The 18,629-nt window shown below is 40.7% G+C and overlaps 3 protein-coding genes across 4 annotated transcripts; 1 reads left to right on the top strand and 2 right to left on the bottom strand.

Annotated features, from left to right (window-relative positions):
* Positions 1-64: 64 nt before the first annotated feature.
* Positions 65-4,663, bottom strand: cnih1 (cornichon family member 1). Its single transcript, XM_079174384.1, has 5 exons — positions 4,515-4,663; positions 3,373-3,441; positions 710-822; positions 470-613; positions 65-203 (listed from the first exon to the last, which is right to left on the bottom strand). The coding sequence occupies exons 1-5, from the start codon at positions 4,593-4,595 to the stop codon at positions 176-178; spliced, it is 435 nt and encodes a 144-aa protein (XP_079030510.1). The 5' UTR covers positions 4,596-4,663; the 3' UTR covers positions 65-175.
* A 791-nt stretch (positions 4,664-5,454) lies between these two features.
* On the bottom strand, positions 5,455-12,464 carry gmfb (glia maturation factor, beta). The gene is made up of 7 exons (XM_079174385.1): positions 12,385-12,464; positions 10,491-10,587; positions 9,539-9,588; positions 9,304-9,353; positions 8,974-9,056; positions 8,795-8,868; positions 5,455-8,326 (listed from the first exon to the last, which is right to left on the bottom strand). Exons 1-7 carry the CDS (start codon positions 12,385-12,387, stop codon positions 8,255-8,257), a joined length of 429 nt encoding a protein of 142 aa, XP_079030511.1. The 5' UTR covers positions 12,388-12,464; the 3' UTR covers positions 5,455-8,254.
* A 1,234-nt stretch (positions 12,465-13,698) lies between these two features.
* lgals3a (lectin, galactoside binding soluble 3a) lies at positions 13,699-18,117 on the top strand. Of its 2 annotated transcripts, none has more exons than XM_079174377.1 (6): positions 13,699-13,857; positions 14,280-14,297; positions 14,382-15,206; positions 16,444-16,532; positions 16,683-16,839; positions 17,011-18,117. In XM_079174377.1, exons 2-6 carry the CDS (start codon positions 14,283-14,285, stop codon positions 17,164-17,166), a joined length of 1,242 nt encoding a protein of 413 aa, XP_079030503.1. In that variant the 5' UTR covers positions 13,699-13,857; positions 14,280-14,282; the 3' UTR covers positions 17,167-18,117. The 2 variants fall into 2 exon arrangements, with proteins under 2 accessions (XP_079030503.1, XP_079030504.1); XM_079174378.1 differs by having other exon boundaries at positions 13,711-13,852.
* Positions 18,118-18,629: the final 512 nt, after the last annotated feature.

Here is an 18,629-nt window from a genome sequence, read left to right as displayed (position 1 = left end):
AACGGGCTAAATGTTTCCAAAATGACTGTGTGTGTGTGTGGGTCGAGAGTTTGTCCGTTTGAAATGGCGTCTTGTTGCTGAGCGGTGGTCTCCAGCAGGTCCAGTGCTCCAGCACTAAGATCATAGTGTCTGGTCGTCTACTGTACATGCAGGTCCTTTTCCTCCATCGTCCCGTTTAAGAGCTCACCAGAACATAAATCATCCTGTTTACAAAGAGACGACAAAGTGGGACGAGTTAAAACACTTAACACCCTTAACATCACGCGTCGCCATGTTGGCTTTTACAGGGTTTAACGTCTGCATCTGAAACACTTATTTCTTGCTAATATTGCGAATGCCACACGTGTACATGTGAAGTTACAGCCATGGGACGGTTAGCTTAGCATAGTTTAGCTTCAAGACCGGGGGTGAAATATTTATTTTAATTGTTTTATGTACAACAAAACAAAGCAGTACTAATAATGCGTACCCATAGAGATAGTAGAAGAACGACAGGAGGTAGAAAGCCAGTTTGCACCAGCCTTCTTTTTGACAGAACGCCAGGATGTCTGCGTTCATGATGGTTGTCGGGTCGTAGAGTCCTGGACAGCTCATCACAGGTCTGCTCATATACCTGCATCACAGTGACCAAGTTGGTGCGTTAAATCTCATTACTCCGTGCAGTACAGATGTTATGGATAGACTTAAGCACTGACTGGTGTGTCCTTACCTCCAGACGTGATAAGCCAGCAGCGGCAAGTTGAGACAGAGGGTGAGCCACTCGGCCGCACAGAAGAACATCACACAGAAGAAGAAATGGATGAGATATTCTGGGAGAACCAGCTGGAAAGAACAAAATGTAAAGAAAAATGTCAGAATCCAAACCTCATGTTCTTGTGAGCCTGTTTGCTGATTTACGGTCAGACTCATTCTTAAAACTGTCCACACAGAATACTTCATTATTACCCAGTAAGGAGCCACATGGAACACATGGAGAAGTTAAAGCCAGAACAGTATGAAGTTACGGAGCCTGAAGGCAATGATTAGGCGGAGCTATTTAAAGAGACACACGTCTAAAAATTGCCCTCAGCTCCACAGAGAGTCAAAGACAGGAGTGAAATACCAATTAGCTACAGAGAGATGCTTATTATAACAATGCATTTACTCAATGTTAAGCCTATTGTCTCAGTTTAATGTCCAATCTCTACACATTACTACATGTGCAGAGAAATGTCACATATAAGCCGTCGAGCTGTTGGTACTACATGAACAGTGCTTCATCATGCACTGAATCCCACACAACGTGGAACCATAAACAAGGTGGCAAATTAAGCAGAATTGCCGTGATTTGAACACTAACATGTTAAAACTGAGGAAAGAAAGACCCCACAGTGAGGCTTACGCAATACCTTCAGATGTCCTCCGTCTAACGTGGCAAAACAATGTGCGACATGCATCACATTCAGCCTTCACCGCGGACCTATCTTTGCTGTAAATTAATGCGAGTTTGAAATTTAGAAATCTACGAGACATTGTGTCAAGTGGATAGAAAAGGTTAATTTCCTACCCTGGTTATTGTGTCATGCATCATCAAACCCATCAGCAACTTGCTCTGCAGAATATTTGGGCGTCTCAACATCTTTGACGGACAAACCTACAGATCATACCACGTCCTGACAAACGGACACACACTGGAGACGGACCATGCTGTGAGCACGAGCAGTGTTGATGCAGCAGCCTGCCTCAGGTTGACAGAGCTCGATGTGGTGGTGTGTGTGTGTGTGTGTGTGTGTGTGTTTGGGGGGGGGGGGGGGGGGGGGGGCAGATGGAGGCACCACATGGAAGCCATGCATTCAAAAAGATCAGAGGGCGGAAGGGTGGGTGGGTGGGGAGGGGGGGCAACCAACAGCCCACAGATGGAAAGGTGAGGGGCGTGTAGGAGGAGGAAGGTGTGAGGAGGGGGAGGGGCTATAATGTGTTGAACTCCTGCACTGTGCTGCCAAATAGAAAAAAAAACAACTGATCTCAGCACAAAACGTGCCGACTGAGCTGACGATCCACACGCAAAAAGACTCGTCCATGGTCAGAACTGCAGATAGTACCGTGGAGTGCATCGTGAGGGATCTCTCTTTTTAATATAAATAAATATAACTCCTCCTACTACTGAAATCACGAACCAATCAGTGGGCCCCAAATATTGCTGAGCTGGACTGTGTTGGGACTCTGCAGCCATCTGGTCTAAACCACAGGTGACGTCGGTTTAGAGCCAACACTGAGCTCATGTATACGCTAGCTCAGGCATGATAACTGAATCTGAAACTGCGTGAATGTAACTTAAAGCTTGAACGTTAAATCAATTTTCCTCCAAAATCAATCAAGCCTCACCCTATACCATGATCCACAGCTCAAAGTACCCACTAATCAAAAAGCTCTGCTACAGAATCCAGTTATCTGATCAGACTTTACATGATTACCATGAATACTGTAGTGTGTGTGTGTGTACCTGGTGTCATGTCACTGTTGTGTAATACTCAAGACAAGGTTAACTGGGAATTTACTGCACCAGTAACTTTGACACTATTTGCAAAACAAAGGGTAGGTTGTAATAAAGATCATGCATGTTTTGAGCATTTGCAAGTCTTTTCAGTTAACAACTACACTTTATCAATAATCAGTAACATTGGGTGTCTAATCCCAGCTAACGTTGTCCGTGGCTGCTACACCTAGCCGAGCAGCTTAACGCAGTCATTTTAATTCGTTAGATGAGTTATAAAAATAATAAAAAGGCAAAACTAATATTCCAGTTGACGCTCTGCACCTTAACTAATCCACAACAGTTAAAAAATGCTCACAAAAGTATATAAAAAATATATTTTTTTAAACAATATGCTCCATGACAGTAGAAACCCTGAGGCACAGGTGGCAGGTGGTCTAATCCCAGGCTAAACTCGGGCTAAACTCAGGCTTCAACTCTTGAGATGAGTTAACTGAAAAGACGTTTGCAAACACTTCTCCGTGCAAAATGACAAGACTGCAGACTGAGTTGGACTGAGCGGGCATTTTAAAGATTGGTACAAACCTTTATTGCAATTTTGACCCTTTTAATCTTTTTGACCTTTTCAACTGTCTTTTTGCCGTTAACAAAAGTGTAAACAAAAAAAAGCAGATTAGGAAAAAACAAAACAACAAAAGGCGTTAGAGTTTGACAGCTGACAAGATCTCTGAATTCATAACAGGCAGGTTATTTAGCATAACAGTGCAGAGAAATGGTTGAAAAAGACAGATAGGCGGACAAAGTTATCCTAAAAACAGATGAAAGACCTTTGAACAGAGCATTTCTGCATGCAGTCAAAGAGGCAAGGAGGGCGTGTGAGGGTCCGTGGGGTCACTTACCGGATTTAAAGTGTTACACTGATCTATAGGATTCTTGTAATCAGTCTTCAGCTCATCAAATGCAATTATCTGAGGGAACAAGATGACCACAATGTAACAACATACAGCAGCTTAATGTTAATGTGCTTTTTATTAACATGCAAGAAATGCAATGCATCAACTGACCACCCCCCCCCCCTTCAAAATGTATGTTTTGTTTGACCAACAGTCCAAAAGCCGGCAAAATGACACAAACCAGCTCAAGCAGCAAATCCTCATAATTCAATAAACACTTGGACAAGATTTATCAAAATTGACTGATTTCACTTATCGATGAATCAAGTTTGTGTTAAAGCTTCACTGTCAAAGCAATGCCCTCTTTGTAGTCCTGTTGTTTACCCATCAATTGTTTTCTGTGACACCAAGGTAATGATATTTAAAATGCATGGTCAGTTTTATTCCATGTAATTTGTAATATTGTGAATGAGACAATGGTACATAATTCTCCTAATTATACCTATGGGGTAAACATGAGTAACGTTAACGATGTCACTCTTTAGGGTCGTGGCTACGTTACCTAAAAGTTTACATTCTGCACTTATAATGTTGACATTTTGACAACACTAACAGTCATAACTATGTTGCATGTCGGGAAATATGGGGAAGGAGCAGTGTTGTCGTTCCGGGATTGGACGTTGATGTTAGCTAAACCTGCTAACAAGCTGGTCAGCTAATAGCTGGACTCTGATCATTTGACAAGCCTGATAGATTTAACTTTTAACTATAATCAGACTACGATCAATAAAAGGTGAATAATGGAGGATTGTGACAATCCGACAAAATAATATTTGTTTTAGTGATTGTAATGCTATCGTTAGCTAACTGTAGCTCCTAGCTAACGGTTGTGTGTGTACCATTCATTCTAGTACGGGTGCGTTGCACGTTACGTGTTCCGAGCACTGAGCGCGCGGTCGTTTCTATGGAGTTGGCATGGATACGTTCTGTCCAGCAGTTAAAAACGGCTATGTAGCCACAAAGCTGGCCTAGCGTTGTTAGCCCCGGGTCTTTGCCAGCCCCCATCGCTCTTTCGCCTGATTATACCAGCGCCGTTGGAGTGGCAGGCCCACAGTCTTATCTATAGTTGTCCATGAATATGTACTTACATGCCAGATAGCGAAGAAGATAAGTGCCGCCGTGAGCAGCAGAGCGAGCATGTAACAAAAGGCCGCGAATGTGAACGCCATTTTTTCTTGGGTTCAGCTCGTCGGTTCCTGGCTCGGTTGGCAGATGATGCAGGCAGCTTCGCAACCGATTTGAGATTTGTCAGCTCGTCTTCTTCTTCAGTCAGTGTTTAGCTAGCTGGTATCCTGTTTGGCTCGTTACTGCCATCTTCTGGAGTAATGTATGTCCTTCAGTTCTGTTCTACCAATTCTAATTGACCTACAATTTATTTGCCAAGTTGGAGAGCATATAACGAATTGTACTCATTTATTATTCATCTCTTTTGATGTGCTTGTACAGAAAAATAAATAACAGCTAGTAACATTGATAAAAAAAAGCTGGACAATAGACAGGGCTGTCATGTACACAAGTATTGCGAAATATGTGTTTTAACGTTACATAAATATAATTAAAAGGCACCAATGACCAACAATAAAATAAGAAATCAAACATCTCGATACATGATTATTTAATGTATGTAGGCTACATGTGAAGATACTGTATATACAACATGTATATTGTTAAATTGTTAACAATGGCCGTAATCAAGGGCTACTATTTCCAAATCTTTTTATGTATTTATATATTATTTGATTTAGTTCTCTTTATATTTGCAAATTTATTTTCTTATTCTTTTACAGATTAATTATGGCACTCCTATGACTCCATAAACTACTACAGAAATGCTAACAGCATATTGGATTTTGTTCTTCTTATCCCAAAATATCTACTGTACTTACAAATTATAGTTTAATATAATAATCAAAAGCAGGCTGTATGTATTGTACATTGGTTGGTTTTGCCACATTTGGTCAATATAAACACACACATGCACGTCATACATGTCAGTTTGAAAACAGCAGTCTCCTGAAACCAGAGGGGTAAACATCACTGTCATTTTATTTGAACAATAGGACAATAGACACTTTATAAAGTATGGGAAAATACAAATATCTCAAGTTTCACTGATGCCATGAGGCAGCTGGTAATGACACATGTCTCAGGTGTGTTTTCATTAAAAAGGAAATAGAAGAGTAAGCATTTGATTAGAGAGCCCAACGACACATTTGCAAGTTTAAAGTAAAAGACTAAAAAAGCCCAATAATACAACACGTAGGAGGGAAAGCTGGACTCCACATAACCCGATACATGGCTCAGAAGGGAACACTTAGTTCACTAGACCATGTGAGGGGATTGATTTTGATTGATACATGATCAATGGACAGTCCATTACAACGCATTTCTATGACAAATAGCAGGAAAAAAAAGAAAGTACGGTCAGTAATATTTTCAGATAGAGAGCACAGCCGGGACCAGATGTTTGTGTGCAAATAAATCCCGTCTAATCAAATGAACTAACTAATGTAAAATGCACGCAACAGAGCAGCAGATTCTTGAATGTGGCATTAGGAAAACCTGTTCAGACGTACGTCAAAGCAATGCATTTCTATTACAGTAGCTCTCCACATTTCGTTTCAGATATCAGTTCATTGCATGTTTCAAATATATAAAGACAGACATGCTCGATTTCAGACTGCGCATTTTTGAGAATTTGACCGTCTAGCTGACAGCGTACATCTTAGCTTTGATGGTATCAATGATTAGTTATGCCTCACTGTACCTGTGGGGTTAAAGCCGGCCCTGACATCTAAATCAGTAACGATAAAATATTTATATGAAATGGTGTAATTGTGGATACATATCTTTAAGTCAAATCTCTGATTCTACACATAAAGTTATAACAAAATAATTATAATTCCCCCAACAAAGTTTCTCAAATCCCCCTATATCCCCCATTTTGTGTCATGTTTACATTTTGGCCTTATCATTTTTAATTTTTTTAAAAGATGTTTATATGATAAAATAAAACGTTAAGACACGGCATTGGTATGGTAGACTTAGCAGTATGACATCATACATTACTACAACACTCCCTCATCTGTTTTACAAAGTAGTTTCTCAATAAGAGCGGACACTGATGGGCGAACATGCGTTTAGCATTTGTGCCTATTATTCTTTATTAAGGCCAGACCAATATACAGAGCTGATATTAAGCTTTTATTCAGGATCAGAACCAGAAAATGGAAGTTTCTCTCTCTCACCGCTCACACAAAACCAGCAATACAGATTCTAAGTGCATTTTGTTGTAGCGTTGACTATCTGAGGCCGGTCGCCCTGCTGTTAAGAGCCACTAATCCTTAAAGAACTAGCAACTGCTTTGACGTTTTAGTGTGTTGGATTGGTTTAAATGCCGTTTTCATCAGCAAGAAAACATGGAAGAGCATGACAAATATCCAAATACATAGAAATAGACACCACAAGTGTTTGTGACAAATTTGTCACGGTAACCTCTGTTTGTATTTCATTAAATTCTTAAAATGTAATTGTATGAATAGATATGAGCTGCTGGCACATTCAATACGCAAATATCAATCTCAGCCTTCAAAAAGGCTACAACTTGATGTAAATGACCTGCCAAGTCTAAATGTTAAGCACAACTGGCGTCTTGGAGAAGTCACAGCCATCATTGTCAAGCTGCGACCACTAATAACCAATCGGAATGAAGCACAACGTCCATAAAACACCAAGAACAGCAAAAGCTATGATGAACAATAACAGTCTAAAGACACAGTGACCCATAAACAAAGTAGCCCGGTAGATTGTGCCGTGTTTTCAAGACAGGTCTGTTGTCAGTAATGAATTGTTCAGTCTGGAATGTTTCAGTGGAAATCTTGTTGACAGGAGTGTGATGTCGTTGTAACAAATATGCAGAATAGAGCTTCACCCGAGAGTCACGCCGTTTCCTCTCTACACAGATGAGAAGGCGTGATCTGAGGATGGACTAACGGGCAAATGTGCAGCGTGATGAGCACCTCGAGGACTTCTGCCAGCTGGTTCTTGTGCACAGGAGAGGAGAAGGTACAACACATCACATACAAGTCTTAGGATTGGTCTTAGTGTTGTTGTCATTTATAGACTGGAGTGATTGCAGCTTTTTACCTAAATTATAATCTAATAAATGAATACTGAAGGAAAGACTACAGCCGAACTCTATATTGTTCTCTGAATTGTAACTGTGGTTGTTCAGATGCTTTGGCAGGAAGTTTGTTTTGCACAACAAAAGGAAATCACTGCTATAAAGTATGTGCTCACATTACCCGACATACACCAGAAACAAAAACAAAAAAAACTCCCTTAAATTATGAAAATGTTCTTAAAACGTAAAAAAGGTGAAACTAAAGAGGTTCAGAGTTGCTGAGTGTAAACTACTGAAGGTAGCAGGAACTGCTGACACGATGCCTTTAAATTCTCCTGGATGAACATGCTTAGGCAGCGAGGATGACTATCAATCCTCTTTAAGAGCTACGGGAGTGTTAATTCAATACAGACACATAACTGGCACATCGATTGATTTTATGGGAGGCTAGAGCAGACCCGCATCAAATAGTGTTGTCAGTTTCAGGCTGCCAGATGGGCGAGGTTCAGTTAATGCCACACTGAACTGTAATATGCCATGAACTCTGCCAAAGAGGCCCAAAACTGAGTACAGAAGGTATTTTAAAACACTATTTAAATCAGGTCTGCTACAGGGAGGAGGGAAACATTAACTGTGGTGTGTTCTCCCCAAGAGATTGTGCAATCTGGATCCTCCTCACATCCCAGACCACCGGATGAGATTACTTTAGCCAAAGATCACAAGTTTCTCCTTCAGCCATTCCTCCGTTAGGTCCTCCGTGTTTCTTATCTCAAACACCTGTAAAAACAGACAAAAGGAGCAAAGATGTGGCGTTTTCTTTTTGTACAATAAGGGGAAAGTCTTAGGAGGCAGTTTAGTGTAAAGCTACCAGCTGATAATGCAGTAGATGTTCGATGATATAGTAAAAAAAAACAAGCAGCTCTGTGAGGCACAGAAATAATTAAGCGAACAAAAGAAGATCTATCAAAATCTAAATAGGCAAACATCTGGAATAATTAAACAATACAACCTATAATGCTGATGCTTAGCAGGTACAACGTTTACCATGTTCTGCATGTTAGCTTAGCGTTTTAGCACACTTATAGCTACTAATCAGCACTAAACACAACATACAGCTGAGGCTGATGGGATATTTGAGCACCTATCTGTCAGACTTTACAAGACTGGATGACAAGAGTTGCATTAATGACGCGTCAGCACTGCTGAACGATGACGTAGCATCAACGTCAGCAGCCGCTCGCTAACCTTGGACATCCCGACGGTTTGCACCAGTTGGGTTTTGCTTCCCGCGTACATCATCTGCAGCTCTGGTTTGCAACCTGAAGAACACAAATGCGCCAACGTTAACATAAACACGTCTGCGATGACGGAACGGTGGACAATGTGCGCCGTTCGTTGAGCAGCAGCTCTGCAGGAGTTCTTACCCAATGGGCTGGAGAAGATGAAGCACAGAGGGTAGGACACGCGTCCATCATCATGGTGGTATTTGTAACTGTAGACGATAAATGTTCCTGGTGCTAAGGACAGTCCACACATGTCACTGGTCAAGTGCAAAACAATGATTTAGGATATTTTAAATCAAATGGTGTACTTCAAGTAGAAATCCAGCTTTCATACACAGGCCGTGTTGCAGGAACAATATATTAGCAGTTTAAATCGTAAACTTGGTAACATCACAGACTCGTGATATTCAACAGAAAAAGCGATGACTAATCACTTAAATACTGATAAAATAAGACATTTTCAAAGGATATCTCGGCTGTCTCTCAGGCAGAATGTCCCTCAGATCATCAATAGAAATATCCTGAAGAAAAAAAAAAGACACATTTGTAATGAGCAACTTCTTAAATTACACTTTATGTAGAAAAGTATTTAACAGCTGTACCTCCCAAACTCATTTTACACATCATCACAAAATTCATTTCTAAAGTGAAAGTCGAACAACAGACACAAGAATAAAGCACAACACATTATAATAAATATTTTTACCACGTGTTCATCTTCAAGGATAACGAGCTGCTTGTCTTTATCGATCTTCACTGAGGGGTAAAAAAATGGCAGAAAACATGAAACCATCACATGAGTTTAGTAGTAATGATTACGTTCAATAGTGACACATTTTAAGATTTCTGTGTAGAAAATGAATTAAACACGACAACAAACAAGTTGCATGATGCTTCAGCTCTTATTCCACACAAATGTACTTGTGTAAAAGGTGTGTATGTGTTAGAGTCCATGGCATGCAAACACACTCTTAATCCAATTTAACAGCGATGACATGTTGATCCACAGATAGTGGAGGATAAAGCTGAAGCTTAGTTTGATACTCACTACTCTCTCTCACCACCTGCTGCATTGAGACGCAACTCTTCCCTCTGAGAAATACTGTAACTGCTTCATCTAATGTCTAGTTACTTTTACTGTAACTCTTTCCACTTGAACCCGCAGGGATGATGTATTTTTTAAGTTAGCGTCGCAATGGTTCCCTCGACAAATGGCCTATTGGGAGTTTTGCATTTGATTTTTTGCAGAAAATAAGCTCTGTGGTAAATGTTCATGATACTCAGCAAGACAATCTTCACAAACAAACACCACTTATAGGATTTCTGCAGCCTGAATGCAATCACCAGGAGTAAAAAGCCAACACGAGGCTGTAAATGAACCACACCACCGCCGCATGAGCACGAAAAATACAGAAAGACGGCGTGATGATGTTTTGTCGTCTCATTTAGCCACTTATTAACCACTGCCTTTAAGACACATAACTGTATTAACTGACTTATTCCACATGGCAGAACAAAATGTTAAAATGCCTTAAGCGTGTGTTAACCACAGACCTTATTTCAGGCATTCAACCAGAAACACATTGAAAAATAAACATTAACTTTGTGATGAGGGAACTGGAAGTGTGAAACACGAGAGAAGAAATCTAAATACTCACTAACGATGGCCGCATTATAAGTGTCCTTCTGCAAACGGAACTTCTTCACCTTTTTAACCAGCTCTTCGTCCACATCACACACCACCAGTGATACACTCTGGTAAAAAAAAAAAAAAAAAAAAACAGGAGAAACATCCACTTTATATTTCAAATTCATGAACAAAAACCAGCGGCACAGCACACGGATCCAGCTCCTCTGTATTTGTTATGTTCTGTCTTTGTGTCTTTGAACATAGTGAACAAACCAAAGCCTCCATGTATGTGTTTAAGAGTCATTCATTATGTATTTCTTTCCTCATCATCACCCATTAAAATGTATTCAACATATGTTCAGATTCCCTCTAGTCCATCCACATGTTTACTCAAAAGAAAGAAACGTGAGAATATAAAGCAATACATCTTAATAAACTGGAAAACAGAAAAATGCCGGTTACAGTACAGATAACTGGCTTAAAGAATATATGGAGCAAGCAGTTTATTCCCTCCGACAAACTTAATTGTATGTACAAATAAAGACATTTACAACAATAAAGTGCTGCAGTGATGGACATATGGAGTACTTCAACTGTCATCTTTTATTGCTTACAATCAGAAAAGTAGAAATAAACACTTAGGCATCTTTAATAATAAGTTGTAGTCAAATCGGCCTCTTGTTTTTGAGGAGATTTGCAGACAGCTGCAGAGTCACAGACTGCAGATTCATGTGATTTTCATGCATTTAATTGCTAAAGCAGTATGTTAGTACTTTCTTCAGAAGTCCACCCTGACTAACATAAACCAGTGTGAACAGGACTGTACTGGTCTGAACCTCTGTCGTTACATAACTCCAGCACAAAGACATAAACTCCTCGAGACTCTCTGGATTCTATAATTGCACCTTCCTGAGCAGATGGCTGGTGGGAGTCCGGATTTCACTGAGCTCAGAGAGAGAGAGATCTTTGCAGATTAAGAGCAGACTGGAGTGTCTGTGTTTTGGGACTGAGAGAGAGTTGGAAAAACAGGATGCAAAGGAAGATAATGCGGAAGAGGCACGACAATAAAAAGCCGTGGGAGGCCACAGGTTAAATTCCTCACTGACAGCTAGCTTGCTGGGTTTTGCTGATAGTTCATGCAGGATATAAGACTCAGCTGACTTTAACTATACAGTAATTTAATGCATCTTATGTGTGGAAAATATAGACAAATGTTGTTCGACACTGAAGACAGTTCAGCTGTCAAAAACCCTCCGGAGGTATTCATTGTTCGTCAGGAGCGAGCCAGACGTGTATAAACACATCACTGCTGCGACGACAAGCTAACCACACTTAGCTATGTTGGTACAGGAAGTACGCCAGCTTGGTCTTCAAAATAAATTACGATGGCGCACTCTTTTTTGATGAGAATTATTTTCTAATTAACAGCACTATTTGATTTTAAATGTGTCTGTAAAAGTAAGGATATAATAGACTAGAATGCAATGATGGATATATATGCTGCAGCGATCTAATAACTTATGAGTGAGATATTACCTGAAGATGCTTTTATTTGATCAGATTTTGTGTCCAATATAATTATAAAATAACAATATAATTTAACTGGAACTCGTGATTCACAGCAAATCAATTAAAAAATGTCAAAGGTGTGTGAATTTCACCTCAATGTTGTTTCACCCAACTTCATTTTATTGTGAAATCCATAACCGGATAAGCAAACGTTCTACTGTGGCTAGCTTGACGTTAACACAATGGACAGAGGGTGGAACTCATGCTAGGCTAGCAGGCTAACGCTGCCAGTGTATCTGCGGTCTCACTTTTCCTCAGTAGAGTCCGGAACTTCACATTCATTAAGAGCACGAGATTAAAGAGCAGAACGGTGAAAGAGGAGAGCTCTGTCGCACCAACGGTCGATAACTTACCATTGTCGTAGAGTTAAGTAAAGATCCCTTAAGCTGCAGCTGCTCTGAATGGTAGAGACGCCAACAATGTTGTTTTTTTCCTTACTTCACATCATCTTGTGACTGGTTGGACCAATCAAACAAGCGCCTCCCTCATCCAAAAGTTGGTCATAAATCTCTCCTCAGTATTGTGTTTATTAACACTAATTTAGTCTTATTAAACTATTATTACTAAAACTATTTTAAAAAATGTGTTTATCATTCCAATGTTGTCCAGGAAAAATAACCTTCTAACACTCGAATTACTCATAAGTTGCTGGTTATTTAAATCTTTATTTAATATTATTTTTATATGTATTTTAATATGTATCTATTTAAATATGTATTCAATATTTATTCAATATTTATTTAAAAAATGCTCATTTAATAACATACACTACAATCTGTTGTTCAGATAAAACTATTTAACAAAGGTCTGAAATTTAAACCACTCTGACGTACAATTTTTGTCACAGATTCTACTGAAGTAAAAAACTTCTTCTACCGCTGAATATTAACGCCTCTAAAATAGGTGAGTTAAGACTACAAAACAATACCAAAGAAGAAGAAGAAAACCGGTTAGATTTGATTTAGCAGTTGTCCATATTTTATTTTACCAGCAGAACCAAATATTGAGCAAAACATCCTTAATTTCCATCTCCTTTTAGAATCAAGGCTGAATACCCCCCCCCCCCCCCCCCCCCCCCCAAATTATTAATTCAAGAGCACTCAAATAGTGATATGTACACATTTTACTACATGTACTGTAGAGAGGCAAAGAGTGGCAAATCAGCTTTTATTTAGATTTTATTACATCAGTTGATAATATGCCTACATGGTGCTGGTGCATGGTCCTCATTTAATTTCTGTTTAATCACATGACTACAGACTACAGAGAGAGTTGCACAGAGAGTAGAGTGAGGGGCCCAAAGCTAATTGTTTGCCCAGGGGCCAAATAGTCCGGCCCTGAGTCCAAAATAAACAGAGGTGTAATAATGAATATACAAGAAAAATATAAAAACAAGGACATTAAAGACAAAGTAGAACAGAGAAACTAAGCATAAGCATACACATTTAACATTTAACTACCATGTACAATAAATATAAATATAAATATAGATATAATATCACTCTTATTTTCTTATACTTTTATATAACTTGTTTTTAGTGTGTGTGTGTGTGTGTGTGTTTGTTTGTGTGTGTTTGTGTGCGTACATGTTTGTGTGCGCGTGTGCTCCGGAACGTGCCCACCCTTCAGAATACGTCATCATTAATGCGCGTGTGCGCGCTCTGTCTTCCTTGCCCCAGAGTTGTAGTTGTGAGAGGAGCGGACCCAACGTTAGCTTGTAGTTGTATGCCTCGGTAGAGGCTAAATTAGCTAACTAGGCTCCAACTGCTGGATACATTATCTCTATAACCCACATATCGTTTGAGAGGCGTTCATCTTCCGGTGAGGTAGCGTGACATATCAAGTTTTTACTACTTATTCTAAAATAATAGGAGCTAAAATAAACAAACGAGTTAAGTTTAACCACCTGAACGCCAACTCACAGCTAGCTGCTGTTAGCTAGGTCGGTAGCCAACTGTGTAACATCAGTTAACTAGATATTGTGAGGACAATGTCTCTGTAAATAGTGCAGCTAAAGGCAGCGTAGCATCTGTACAGCTTGTCGTAATGATGTTTAAGTTTGATAAAGATATTTCGAGTCTGCCCGAATGGATTTAGTTGGTCACCAGTCCGGGGATGGAAACATTTACTGTGCTATTACTCAGAGCCTCTGTGTGACGAGCCCTCTGTGTGTGACAGCTTGCAGTGATCGGTTGTTACAACTTCCTCACAACACTAATGAAAGTTGTGTCTTCTTCTTTTTTTCTAGATCATGGCAGATTTCTCGGTGAGTTGAAAGGATCGCACACTTTTAGTGGTTAAACAGAAGTTTCAGTTGTGTTCAGAGAGTCACTTTCTCCTTCTCTTCTAGCTGTCAGATGCCTTAGGAGACGACACTCCAAGCAAGGCAAAGACTAGTGGAAACACTAACCCGAGCGCTCCTGTCGGTAACCCTCAGGCTCCTGCAAATCCAGGCTGGCCGGGTGCAGCCCCAGGAGCTCCCACCCAGCCCTCCGCTCCGGGTGACTTTGCTGGTGGATCTGGCCCTGGGGCACCGGGGCAGTTCCCGTATCCCTCTGGTCATGGCGCACCAGGGCAATACCCAGGACCTCCTTCAGCACCTGGTGGGTTCCCCCCTGGTCCTGGGATACCTGGACAATACCCATCTGCACAATACCCCCCTGCACCGGGAGCTCCGGGGCAGTTTCCCTCCAGCCCTGGAGCCCCTGGGCAGTTCCCAGGGCAGCACCCAGGGCAGCACCCAGGGCAACACCCAGGGCAGCACCCTGGGCAGTACCCTGGGCAGTTTCCTGGGCAGCACCCTGGGCAGTTTCCTGGGCAGTACCCACCTGAAGGAGCTCCAGGACAGCTACCCGGAGGCCCTGTTTCTTACCCAACTGGACCATTTCCTTCTGGCCCCGGAGCTCCCCCTGGGCCTTATCCAAATGTGCCTTACCCAGGAAGTCAGCCAGGAGGAGGCAACGGGATGTACGGACCTGGTGGTCCCGGTGCATTCCCCCCTCCAGCTGGCCCTGGTGGTTTCCCTGCATACCCCGCTGGAGGCTTTCCCCCCATGCCCACTGGGTCATGGGGACCCCCTGCAGGTGGAGGCTTCCCTCCTGCCCCTGGCCCCTTTGGTCCTGGCCCTGGGCCTATGGGTCCGTACGGTGGGCCCGCTGCTCCAGGAGGCATGCTGGTGAGTACTAAACCTGTTTACATTGTGTTGCTTGCTTTCTGCATTTCTTTGCTGATGTGTTCTTGCTCTGGTGCGCAGTGGAGCGTCTCTCTTGGGGTGCCAGTTTTTGGGATTTTGGTAGGGAACTTACTACCAGCTCCACTGCCGGCCTCTCTAGCAGGTCTCCGGCTAACCTCACATGTATATTCAGCTCTAGCGCAGGGTTTCTTTTAGAATATTGACTGATGTGGTGTCTTCCTTTTACTGCTGACGGTGAAACAGACAGCTAGTTTCCTGCCTTGTTGGGATTTACTGCATGATGGTACATTTTCAGTGAGGGCCGCCCGCGTTTGGATTATTTCTGTATCTTGGGCTCTGCTGGGGTGCAAAGCAAAACATGAAGCCGACTCGAGAAATATTCAGAAGTAGTTATCAAAAATGTATTCTTCTCTTTCAGCCCAGATATAATCCACCATATAATTGAAAGCAATGAACTCAACTTTTCAGTCGGACAAGGACGTCACTTCCAGAATCAACATATGGTTTGATTAGGCAACATGAACATGTGGAAAGACTATACAACACAGTATAGAGTCATGATATATGTTCTGTCTGCCTGGGCAATGTATTAAGATAATTAAGTGCAATATGATTTAAAATGACATATTTACACAGAACTCATGTTTATTGTTTGAAGCCACATTTATATTCTCTGATAAAATCAAAATTTGATTCAATCTTGTATGGTCACTTTTGTACATGTTTATGACTCTTTTTTCTGGTTTTCTGTCATTTTGCTCTGAAGTCAGTTTGTACTGTTGATGCCTTGCTGTGTTAAAACTGTTAAAGACTGATTTTATATTTCTTTTTTTGACTTTTCTGTTCTTGTCGTGTCATTGCGAATGACATAAGAGTGTTGGACTAAATATAGGTGATGACTCATTGGGGTGTTTTCATTAGGAATGTGGGCAGGGTCAAAGTTTTGAATAATGTTTAACTAACAATCCTCTCGCTAGTTTGTGATATTTAGTACTTTGCTGTCTATCACCAAGTTCATAGTATTAGTGATCAAATGTGTTTATGTCTGTTCCTGGGCATATTATAAACATGATAAACGGTGTTTCTTTTTGTGTATCTGCCGAATAAACACAGTAAATCATAATTTTTCATTATGCTTTTTTTTTTTTTAAACTTGATTTTTAAACGGAGCATGTTTTTAAATGTACTGTCACAATTTTAATGTGACTATTTCTCACAGATGGTGCCGTATGATCTCCCACTTGATTCTGGAATTATGCCGCGACTTGTAATCACGATAGAGGCGGAGCCTGTTCCTGGAGCAAACAGGTACAGTCATCCTCTAGTTCTGCTTCCTATTTGAGGAAAAGAACACCTAATTATCAATACTATTACTTTTGTTCAAGCCACATATATCTTGTATTAATTGGACAGTGGATAAGATGTCAGTAGCACTCAGTCCTGATCTTTTTCTTGCAGATTCCAGGTTGAGTTCTTCAAAGGCCCAGAGGTCGTCTTTCACTTAAATCCTCGATTTCACGAGCAAGTAGTCGTCAGAAACTCCAACCTAGGTGGCTGCTGGGGGCCGGAGGAGCGGGATTCATTTTTCCCGTTTGTTCCCGGACGTCGTTTTGAGGTAAAGTGTTTAGTGATGGAACTGTAGCTGCGACAAAACAATCATTTGTTTTACCTGAAGCCATACGTCTGTCGGGTTGACTTGTTATCGAGCTGATATTGTTCAGTCTGGAGTCAGTACTTTACATGTTGTGCATAAACTTTCTATTGCCTCCCCCTCCCGTCCCTGCAGCTGAAGATCCTGGTGGAGGAGGACTCGTTTAAAGTGGCGGTGGACGGGAACCACCTGCTGGAGTACGAGCACAGAGTGGGCGGGCTGGAGGAGGTGAACCTGCTGCGAGTGACTGGAGACGTCATCCTCTACAGCGTCGCCCCGAACATGATCTGAACCTCAGCTACCAGACAGGAGACACGGCGTCACACTTTACCACCGTATCTGAAATCTGAAATACCGTGATGGAGTATTTTGAGGCACAATAGTCAGTAAAATGCAATCTTTGCCCACCTGGCACTTTGTCATTTATTACAGAACAAATGGCAGATTAACTCAGCACGTTATAATCCTTTTTTCTTTGTTTGCTGGATGATGGCTCTTCTTTTCTTTGCCGCTCACAATCCAATATATTTAACAACATAACACTATCGAATTAGTGAATGAGATAAAGTGCATCTAAAACAGGCGTTTTAAGAAAATACTAATTCAAACCTAATGAGAAGATTGTAGGCCAAGTGGAGCTTATCTTCCACTAGAATGCTGTATTTTGTTTACAGTACGTGTATGTTTATTATCCTTCATATCAACATCTTGTAACGCATGATTGTGATGCTGAAAATCAACCTGGTCTCCTTTTCCCCTCCTGTCTTCAGCACTGGCCGAGCCTCCAAGTTTCTTAAAGAGTATTTATATACAGACTTTGAGCTCCTCCTCTCTTCAGTATGAATCCTCCTGAGCTCTGAGACTGGAGGGTGGTGTTTTACAAATTATGATTTCATGTTGAAGTCAAATGGAATGGTGAAAAAAATGAGGCTCAATTTAAAGTAAATCGTCGGATAGGAGAGGGATGGGATCTCTGATTTGTTGCCAAAGATAACAGTGGTACAATATTTTAAGATGACATGCTTATAAATAAAAAGGGCGACAAACAAATAATGACTGATAATGCTGTTTGATTCAGAATATTGTACACTTTTCTGCCTGTGCACATAATAAATACTAGTTTCCCTGTTCCCATTCTTTGTTTTTCCCCAAAGTGGAGAAAGCGGATCATCTTTTACAGGATGTACTTCTGTGCATTTGATGTAGAATCTGAAACGGGTTTATTGCCAAGTACGGTACACATGCAAGGAATTTGTTTTGGTGATTGATGCCTGACAATAAACATAGTGAACATGTATCACAGTTATAGAAAGTATATCATCATTTTATTTATATATTGAAACTAAAAGTAAGACTAAGATGAAATAAAGTGGATTTATGTAAGATAATTCATTCTTTGACTATAGCCAAAATACCTTGGAACAAAATTAAGGCGAAGATGAAATAAAGATAAAGTAGATGGATAAAAAATAAAGAATTGGAAATACATGAAAAAGCAGGGTAAAAAATAATTTGAGAGATAAGAGAGGGGCCTTTAAAAGAAGACACTGTTCTGTTGTAGCATATTTTAGTTTATGTGGAAGATCATTCCAGAGAGTAGGACCACAATGACTAAAGGTGCAAGAACTAGTCCAGTGTGCAATCTAGAAACCTGTACAACATGTAGAGCTGAGGATTTAACATTAAAAAGTAAAAGTACCCGACATCATTGTGGGAGCATAAGAGGACACCAAGACGCAGGTATAATCATTGCA

Source organism: Pholis gunnellus (assembly GCF_910591455.1).
Source record: "Pholis gunnellus genome assembly, chromosome: 15".
Lineage (NCBI taxonomy): Eukaryota > Metazoa > Chordata > Actinopteri > Perciformes > Pholidae > Pholis > Pholis gunnellus.
Note: the sequence above shows the minus strand (reverse complement) of the source record. Positions and strands in the feature narration are given on the sequence as shown.